Source organism: Pygoscelis adeliae, unplaced genomic scaffold (assembly GCF_000699105.1).
Source record: "Pygoscelis adeliae isolate BGI_AS28 unplaced genomic scaffold, ASM69910v1 Scaffold120, whole genome shotgun sequence".
NCBI lineage: Eukaryota > Metazoa > Chordata > Aves > Sphenisciformes > Spheniscidae > Pygoscelis > Pygoscelis adeliae.
Genome location: NW_008824032.1, coordinates 7888506 through 7898943, shown reverse-complemented (window position 1 = coordinate 7898943; position 10438 = coordinate 7888506). Strand labels below are relative to the sequence as shown.

The window sequence follows — 10438 nt, the reverse complement described above, 5'->3', positions numbered from 1 at the left end:
GCTGCTCTGTTGATTGGCACACAGGCCATGGGGACATATGGCTAAGACTCTGTGTAAACATATTGGATAGCTGCAGATGATTGGTGTTATCCTGATGGAAGAAAGGTTGATACACAGAAATATAGGGAAGGTTGTACCTGTTGCAAAATGAGCACTTTTCTGCATTAATCTGTGTAAAGTAGAACCAAACTTGTGTGTCTTCATGTTCTTCTGCCTCTCCCCCTTCCCAGTTACATGCATTTCCACTGCTCAAGTCCTTGTGCTCCTGGGGGATTTTCTAGCTCTTTTGCATAGGTGCAATAACAGGAGCATTTCGTTCCTCCTTTTCCTTTGCACTTCCTCTCAGAGGCTCGGCATTGCCCTGCAATTTCCTGTCCCCACCAATCAGCATCTGATATTCCTGCCCATATTCGTCTTTGTGGGAGGTTCTTCCATCTCTTTTTCTCTCCCCAGCTGCTCACATTCAGCCTGGGAAGTCCTGCCCTCTTTCCTGCTCTCTTTGCCCTACAACAGTTTTTATTTTCTTGACACCTCTACTAATACACTCCAGTTTTGATGGAAAGATTCATCTTGAGAGGGACATCACTGATGGACTCTTCTGGCTATAGTGGATTGGAAAAAATCTAGCTAACATAGCACTCCTATGTTTACACGCATACATATTTGGGCACCAAACTTTAGGAAGGTTTGGTTATTTTTGATCCTGATTCTATCTTCTCATGAAAAGTCTGTTTAGAGAAATAATATTTGGAGTTGCCTTAAAAATTGGCTTCTTAGATGGAGAGTATAACTGGACATAAGTAATGTCTTACAATTAAATTGCCATTTTATTTTAAAAACTTTCAAAGTAAAATTTAAAATACACTTTTAAGCTCATGTTCACTTCTCCCTCTCTACTTGTGTCTCATACAGACAAAGTCCTGCAATCTGTTACTCAAGCTCAATATTGGGTTCAGTGAAAGAAAGATAATAGTGACGTCGAAGTACTTTTCTTTAGCTTTGAGATAACACAGGATTTTTTTTTCCATGATCTTTCTAATTTTCAAGTAAAATCCAGATATTCCTCCAAAAATGAAGAGATGTTCTCAGAAATTGGAGTGCTTATTTGTGAGCTCATATAAAATCTTTTCTTCTCTTTCCTTTTCCCATTTGGCCTCTTTCCTACAAGCAGAAAGTAGTTCTTCAAGGGAAACAAGCAACCCCTCCCCACACACCTTTTTAGTCTGAAACCAACACTTAATATGTGAGGATTTCTTCCTTCTCTGTTGAATTCACTACTCCTGTCACAGCAAATTCTGCAAACCAGAATGGTGAATACGAACTAGTGATTCAGGACATTTGATTTATGGCCAAGTGAAAAAAAATGCCTTTTCCACTAGACCCACTCTGTAGCACTTTTGTTATAGAGGATAATTCAGTATACAGAGTTCATGACACTGGGTTCTCCTCACTCATGAAATCCTGACATTGCTACGAAGAGAGGAAGATACCTCTTAGAAGGTGAATGGAGAAGAGCATGAGAAACCGGCTGAGACTGTGTGGGATTAGACTTGGCAATGGATAGGTTGTTTTGTTTTTCTAGTTGGCTCAAGCTGCGATGCATGAAGAGTTGCCTTTTGGATCTGGTACTGGGAGAAGAGGAGGTGAGCTGGCTGGTAGGTGGGGGAGTGGGAAGACTGGTGGTGGTGAGGGTCAGGTGCTGTTGAATGGGAAGTTGCCCTTCCCTTCCCTTGTTTGCCTCTGCTGGAAATGACTGCAGTGTTTCATAGAAAGTAAGTAAACTATGCAGCCTTATTTTGGGAGGAGTCCTGTGTAGTAACAGGGATATGGTAGCTGAGACTTTCCTGGCCTGCTGCAATTGCTGTGAAAAGCCTCTCCTTTGCCAAATCTTCTCCTGAACTGGTTAATGAGTGTTGTACAGCTGAGTTCTGTCATGGCAAGCAACCAAGGTGTGCATCCATGTTACCATGTTACCGGTTTAGTTCAGGTCAGGACTGCTTTCCTTGCTCACCAATGAGCTTTTACCTGTGGGACCAAACTAGAGCTGGTTTGAAACAAACCCACTCAAAATGCATATGTGGATTTTGCATCCATGCATGAGCTGTTTCACCCTACAGATCCACTTAAATTGTGCCACATTATTTGCAAACATTGATACAGCCTCAGCGGCCAAGTGTGTACCTCATTGACTCAAGAGTTGCCTGCCAGACTGAAGACAAATATTGCTTGCAACAGTATAATTGTTTTGAGCAATGGCACCGATTGTGGTGACACTTTATAATTATGCCTATGTCTTATTTTTGCCCTTTGCTAGACAAAGCCCCAGAGTGTTGTGCCCCATCTAATGCTGGTGCTGTGTTGTAAACCTGTCTCCGAGGCCCCCTGTCCCTCAGATACATCAGGAATTAGCCAGAGCAGCATGTTGTCCTGAGGATGACAACCCAAAGAGGAAGCCTGTTCACTACAAATCTGCTCAGGCAAGCCCAAGTTCAAGGTGCAGTAAGTGGTGCTGTTAGAGCCTGCATTGAGACCCTGCCACACTGGCCGGGCAGCGCTCCCTGAAGCTCTCTGGAAACGTGCAGAGCCTGAAACATAGCTCAGTAGTCACTGGGTCATGCTGCATTAAGGGCGATTTGTTCCTCATAACAGGGTAACCTGAGAGTGTCATTCTATGTACTTCAAAAAAATCCTACTGTTCTGCCGTAGAGCAGATGGCTCCTGTAAAACTTGCATCATTAATTACTTTAAAGCTATCTCTCTAGAGCCTGGCACAGCAGAATGAATCTATATATTATGGAGATATGTCAGACATGGCAAACTGACTCAATAGAAATAACATTGCATGCTTTCACCTACAGTCCTCCCTGGAGTGAATACGGAAAGAGGTCGCCTAACCTCACGCAGCCGGTAAGACCACGGTTAGAGTGTGGGAGGCATTTTTTAACGAGACATTAGATACACTGTTTTCCTGGAGTGTTGTTTCACCAAAACCTGTTACTTTCAGTATCCAAAACTTAACTTCCTTTTCGTTCAGCTGCGGAGGGGAGGCCCTGTCCTGCTTTCCCGAGTTATTTTTGTGGAGTGTCCTCCCTCTGTGTAATTTGGTTAGTCGCATGATGAAAGCTAATTTAACAGTCAGTCTGTTACAGGTGAGTGGGGAGAGATAAGTGGCTGAGGGCAGGCTCAGGACACTTGAAACACTGGCACTCAGACGAAGGGAACGACTTTTCCGTGTTTGATTAGGCCATGCCAGTCTCCAATGGCTACTTCTACGAGGAGTCTTCACTATCTGTTGTGGGGTGGTGAGATGTGTTGTCATGACTTCCACATGCCAAAGGCAACCTTACTATCATCTTCAGCTATCTTTTTCTTTCATTTAGGGGTCAGTGATGACTTACTTTCTCCTCCCCGCCCAAAAGGAAGGCAAGGCCCTATTCACCCTGTTGATTTCTTCCTGACAGTCACTGATGAGGCCTCCCTATCTACAGAAACACCCCTCTTCTCCTCAAATGCTCCCACTGGACTCAGTCCATTGCAGCTGTGCTAAGAGCTTGTAGCACTATCCCTTTAACATAAACCTAGGGCTTTGAAGAAAATTAACTTGTTTGCGTAGATAGCACAAATGGGAATGTTTTGAAAGGGCAGCTTGATTATCGGGTTTGGGTAATACAGCCTCAGATTTGAGACTTGGGATTGGTCAGAGATTGAGAACAAAAACAGTTCCTCGCAGATGTACCGGGGTGTGCTGCCAGCGCCTGAACAGGAGGCTCCTGCAGACACTTCCTTTGCTCATGAGTCTGTCTTTGCACCCAGTTTGTGGGAAATAGGGTTGTGTGCCTACTTGAAGGATCTGCGTGTGTGTGTCTGTTTGTGCGCTTAAAAAGAAGGCAAAGGAGAGTGAGAATGGGAGTGGGGAGGGAGAATCTAGATATCTGTTTTTTCCAAGTCCCATCCAAACACTTTCTCAGAAGTCTAAACAAGGAAAAGAGGCAATAAACATGCATTAAATACCACTTGGCTGGAAATGTTTCTGCTTTGTGCCTTATGGGTAACTAGGAGTATATTGGGGATATGGCACAGTTCCATCTGTATTCTGTAGTGTAAAACAAACATTTTCTCATGGAAGGAAAAGTTGCTTGTCTTTCACTTGCAAACTTTTGTTTGTTCGTTTGTTTGTTTGTTTGTTTGATCCCTGTCCTTTGGTACAATCACTTTCAGGCAAGAAAAATAGTTTTTCTTAAGTACCTCATTCAAAGACTGGTCTGTAGAGACAACTCTGTAGTATTCAGAGAAGCAGTGAAGATCAGTCTCACCAGCAATCACTCAGACCTTACCTTTTCTTAGGTGGTGAAATATTTACCCAAGGTCAGGCTTCCTCCAGTACAAATGGAACTAAAATCATAAACTTTATTCTGTCTGAAAAGGCAGGATTCCTTGAGATGTCGCAGCATACAAATAATTAGAAGGACTGTGTAGAATCAGGGGATGTCCTGAAGACTTTTCCCTACTCCAGACATGAGTATTTGCAAATTATCCAGAAACAAATTCTGCTCCCTATATTGAATAGCATCTTGGTTAGCAGATAGCCTCTGCAGGAGTAAGGTGTTGGGACAGATTCAACAAAGCCTTTGTACACGTACTTAACTTTAAACGTATTCACGGATTAATGAAGCTGAGAAGGCATCCCTGGTCATCTGATCCAATCTATTGCCAAAATTTTCCCTATGAGTCTTGTAACATGTTCACAGGCTTCTCATGTCCATTCAGCAAAACACAAAAGAACATGCTGTCTTCAGAAGTGTATGTACACATACACTTAACTTCAGGGATGCATTTATTAAGTGAAGCACCTATAGTTAGGTGTATTCTGAAATGCCAGTAGGTAATTCTAGGCAACTGTCAGAGGTGACTGGTCTTCATGAGTCTGCTTCTGGGAGAGATGGGGTGCCCCAGAGAGCAGTTTTTAGAGTACCTGTTTCTCTCCATTGAGTCTGGAAGGGGGCAGATGTCGTAAACTAGGCATCGTGATTAGATGCCTAATGTGGATCTGTGTCATTGCCCTGTTTCTGTTGAATAATTTTTTCATATCTGTAAGGTGCAAAGTCTTATGGGTTTAATCCTAGGAGTCCATATATTACCTAGTGTTAGTGTAGGAAGCAAGCTTACCTAAACCAGCTCTGCCAGTGGTTCCCTCCTGCCCTCCAGTCCCCTCAACTCTCCTATCCCTATGCTCCCCACATCCATTTCTGCCATTTCCCCCCTCAGTGCTAATGGCAAAGAAAATAATGAGTTGGAGACTCTTTCTTCTCTCTGCTTTATATTCCCACTTCATTTTCTCTCTAAAGCTTTTCTTGGTTTGTTGTCTTTTCTAAAGAAACCTCTCTTGGGTTTGTCTCTGTTGTGCAGCTGCACAACAGTCAGGAATGGTGATTTGTGAAATGCCGTAAACATCATTTGTCAGAGGTCATTTTTTGGCGTTTCTGCCAGACTAGATTTTCTGGGACATGGCTGAGAAACTGGAGGGAATTCAGAAGAGAGCTGTACGTATGATCAGCGCTTGCTTAGGAGTTTTGGAATATAAAACTTCCAAAGGAGAACTAGAAGGATGGAGACGTGGTCAACCTGAAAGCAAAAGCATGGGTGAAGGTGCGTGGGTGAGGGAAAGGCATAGCTGCTACCTACTAATAAGTTAAAAGAGATTTTACAAAGGATGCAGTGTGCTTGTTCTCTTTATTCAGTGAAGGTAGGGCAAGGAATAAAAAGCCTCAATTATAGCAGAGGAAACGTAGCTTAAACTTTAGGAAAAACTTGGCAGCTTTGTAGTTATTGGTGGTACAAGCCATTGAATCTCCCTGGATGTGATGTGCAAGGTGAGACAAAATACCCTGTGAGGCAGAGCTGAAGAAGGAATGTTACAGTCCATCCTACATGGATGGGGAATGGACTAGTGAGTCCAGCAGAGTGCTGCGTCAGCTGACATGAGGATGATGTATTGCTCACCAACAGATTGGTTCGTCAGAAGATCAGTGGGGAAACGGAGGTGGCCAAACAGGAACTAATGGTACAGATTGTGACTCGTATTTGTGGTCCCACTTGATTACTGAGTGAATCTCTTTAGAACTGGGGATGGCTCCAAATAGCGCTGAGCTGGGCATGGAAGAGAGAGAGAAAAGAGAGGCAGCTATGAGAAGTTAAGACAGCCAAGAAAGAAGGTGTGGGATTGTCAAAGGCCCGACAGGCTACATCCGTGCCATCACATTAATTTGAGGTTTGAGTTTGCACTCAAGACACTCCAGGCTGTCTGCCTGCTGGCGCACACTTTCACTTCAGTCTGGGATGAGTCTGCTGGGTTCTTGGACAGCAGCGTCTGGGCACAGTGAGGGACGTGCTGGCTAACAGCAAGGCTCTCTCCATGAAGCACTGTAGATGCAAACAGCTCAGCCCTGGGTGCAGAAAACTGCAGAACACAACCAGGCACAGCTAGCTGAGATTTATGGAAATAGCCCAAGTAATTAGGAGCACAAGTTCACCTTTGCAAAGGGGTATGTGTTCCCTAATCACTTTGGTGTATTCCCCCCTTCCCACCAAAAAATGAAAGAAAGAAAGAAAGAAAGAGAGAGAGAGAGAGAGAAAGAGAGAAAGAAAGAAAGAAAGAAAAAGAAAGAAAGAAAGAAAGAAAGAAAGAAAAAGAAAGAAAGAAAGAAAGAAAGAGAGAGAGAGAGAGAGAAAGAGAGAAAGAAAGAAAGAAAGAAAGAAAGAAAAAGAAAGAAAGAAAGAAAGAAAGAAAGAAGGAAAGAAAGAAAGAAAGAAAGAAAGAAAGAAGGAAAGAAAGAAAGAAAGAAAGAAAGAAAGAAGGAAAGAAAGAAAGAAAGAAAGAAAGAAAGAAGGAAAGAAAGAAAGAAAGAAAGAAAGAAGGAAAGAAAGAAAGAAAGAAAGAAAGAAAGAAGGAGATTTATGCAGAAAAGACAGATAGATGTAAGGATGTCAGAGTGGAAAGGTGAGCTAGGGAAGAAATAACTAAAATAACTCCAAAAGCTAGGAAAGAGAGTGAAACAGAGTTAAACACATTAAAGAGGGGTTGGAAAAGAAATACATTTGGAGAAAAGATAGGGTTGGCAATAGGAAAAAATGTAGGCAAGAAAGAGGACAAAGTGGAAAGATTTTTTTAAGAGGTGAAGGAAATGAGATTCAGATAATATACTGTGGATGTAGTCATGCTAAGCATAAAGAGCATGGTGATGAACATGGCCCCATGGTTAGATAGCAGAAGAAAACGTTCTGTATAGACTTATACAGTATCCTGTTTGTGAGAAGTGAACTTGAGCAATTGTTGCCAGGGATTTTTAGAAAGAGAATAATAATTTTATTTTGAACAATAGAAAAGTCTAGTTCAAAATTACTATGCAGTAAGTAGAAATTGCATCAATGTATGAAAAATGAAGAAGTCATCCAGGATTATCACAGTGTCTTCTTTCTCCCTGTTTTGCAGCCCTCCCCCTTTCTTTTCAGTTCTTATTCCAAAATTAAGTACAGGGTCAATCTTTTTTTCCTTAGCAATTGCATCAGCCATAGGAATGTATCACGTGGTAAATGAAAGACTATGAATAATTCAGAACAAAATTTTGAATCATTTAAAAAGCAGAAGCTTCATACTTCATTGCTAGCCTGTTCCCATATAACATGAAATCTACAAAAATCACATTGCAATTTCTGGAACAAAACCATTTCAAGTATTTGAAAACATTCTTGCATTCATTTCATTCTGTCCAAAGAATATTTCAAACTCAGAGTTTTCCAAAACTGTGTTTCACATTTCATGAAAGAATCAGAAGATAATTAAATACTGGGTATGTGCTGCCTAAACATGAAACACTATTCATATTTCCAGAAATTATTGTGGCCATAAAATGTGATCACCTTTGCCTCTAAGGCTGATGGAAAATGTAATGTTCAGTTAACCAAAACTGACTGTATTAGGGAATTAACATGATCATCTGCTATCATTATCATGCATATATGTGCCACCATCATCGCTCATTAGCGTGGATTTTTGGCTCCTGTAGTACCAGCATGACAAGAAAACAGCCTTTGACTGGGCCTAAGCCAAAAAGCTTAGCAACAAAAACACAAAGATAAAAGCCAGTGCAATACAGAGAAGAATTTTTTTTCTAGTGGTAAGAGCAGGAGCACGGAGTGAGGAATTTTACAATTTGTTCCTCAGTTTAGTCACTGATTCAATGTGTGGCCTTTCAAGAGGGACTTCATCCTCTCCTCACTGAAGGTTCATGCCTCATTTTCCTCATCTGTGAAACAGCAATAGCAAGACCGAGACACTTTGCAGCTGAGGTTGTGAGTGACCAAACGACACAGCATTTCTAAAGCACATTGAGACCCTCCAGCAAGAAATTGCTACAGAGAAGGCAAATGTGATGCTGATCACCTCGCACACATGCATCGTGATTAATGAGTCTCACGCAGTCGTTCAGGGCAGTGAAGCCACTGGTTATGACAGCATTTATATGCATTTGCATTGCTCTGACCGCAGTATTAGCACCCGCATTCCACAGGGGGTATCAGGGCTGTGCCCTCCAGGGATGGTTGGGGGTATCCTACCATTCAGTTCCCGCCCTGTTGATCTCTTCCCACCAGCACTCTGTCGGCTCACCGAGGCTCTGGGCCGCCGGCATGCAGGCGTAGTTCCACAGTCTGTCGGAGCCTTCCTTCTTGTTGAAAACACTCCTGATAGCCACGATCACCTGCCCGTGTGGGCATTGGAAGTTGAAACCCTGGCGGTACACATTGACCCATTCATCATTATCTCCGTAGTTATAGGGACCGTAGTAATAGTCACCGTACTGGCCCCATGCCACGGTCACCAGAGGCAGGAACACACAGAGAAGGACAAGGTCCATCCTGAGGATGTTCCTGGCTTAGAAATGCCCCACTGGTTTGTTGGGCTGGCCCTTTTATATCGCCTCTAACATTTGGCTTCCAGATGTTATGCTTCCAGATCCAAGTGCAATGTGTCATTGCTTAGCAAACCTTCTCTGAGTTACAGACACATCCAATTACTTTTAAGGTGGAATTCTGCAAGTACAGTAAGTCTGCAGACCGTAAGAGCAAGGTCTTCCCACCACCACAAACCACCTGTGATCCCTTGCTGCAGAGCTACTGTATAGAGCAAGATACACATTGTAGTACAACTGTCACAGACACCCCACTTTTATCCTCAAGACAGCAGTTAAGTTTGAAAACTACTTTATTTGAAATTAAAGCTCTAGTTGAAGTTGCCATTTTCCATCGTTAATAACATGCAACAAAATGCGATCATGTGTGTGTCCCCACCCTCTTTTCCCTAAATATGTGTGACATGATTCTGCCAGTCCCTAGAAAGAAGGAAATTGGGCAAGGTGGGGGAATTCACTGCTGCTGTTGTAAAAAATCCTTTAGACATTTCGGTTTGGTTTGGTTAGAAGGGAGGTGGAGCCCAAATGACTGAGACTCTGGCTTGGCATGGAAACAGCCCACCGTGAGAAGTAGGGTATTGGCTTCTTCCATGCAGAACTGATTTTGCTACAACTGTGTGTGAGCACTGTAAAACTGTGGACTTGGCAGATGTTTTAATGTGAGGATAAAGCACATAAGCAAGTTATGATGAGATAAGCTTCATGTGTAACCATAGCCTACTGCAATCTTTGAGCAAGGCCCTTTAAGCTACCTTGCATTTATCATGGGCTAGAAACATGGGGCTACTGCTGAGGAACTGCTGTGCTGCAAATTCAAAACCTGGCTTGCCACTTGGAAATGTGTTTATATGCCACATCCTCAGATAATTTCTTTATAAGGAACCCACCCTATTCAGGAGAGCGTGGAGCGGTTTGCTTTACTTAACTGTGTACTTGACCTGTAGAAAATGATGGGACTTGAGCATGTTTTAATAAGTAAGACAGTCCAAAGTCAATCTAACATAGTCTATATGTGCATATGTCACCTATGCTGTATTACTAGTGAAATGCATGACCCATGGAATAGGTCCAGATTCAGATCCCCCCCCTGTTCCAGTGAAATCACTGCAAAGGATCTAGGGACTGTTTCTTGCTGCAAGTTTATCCTCCACTCTTTTCACTAACTCTCTTCCCCATTTGGGCCATGCACAAAAGAAAAAAAAAAAGTATGAGCTTTTATTCTGTTGCTGATACTATCAGAAAGAAGATCTGTGATGGGTAACGGTGGACTTGCTCTTCTCTAGGGATCTCCAAACCCTCATCATTGCTTTGCAGGAGCATAAGTGTCCCAGGAGGTGGGTGCCTTTACTAACCAGTCCCAGATCTCAAAAGCTGCCTTCAGCCTCATCAACCAGGTACTTTTGTGCCTTTAGCTAATGGCTTTTTTTGTAGCAGAGCCTTGTCTGACAAAGCTGTAAGTGGGGGTTGAGGTC

General features: G+C 42.7%; 1 protein-coding gene across 1 annotated transcript in view; it reads right to left on the bottom strand.

The window, feature by feature from the left end:
• Window positions 1-8937, bottom strand: part of DPT (dermatopontin) — a 27068-nt gene extending 18131 nt beyond the window's left edge. Inside the window, exon 1 of the mRNA XM_009329686.1 lies at window positions 8614-8937. Within this exon, the coding sequence (XP_009327961.1) occupies window positions 8614-8912 (299 nt within the window). The 5' untranslated portion in view covers window positions 8913-8937. The remainder of the gene's footprint in view (window positions 1-8613) is intronic.
• Window positions 8938-10438: the final 1501 nt, after the last annotated feature.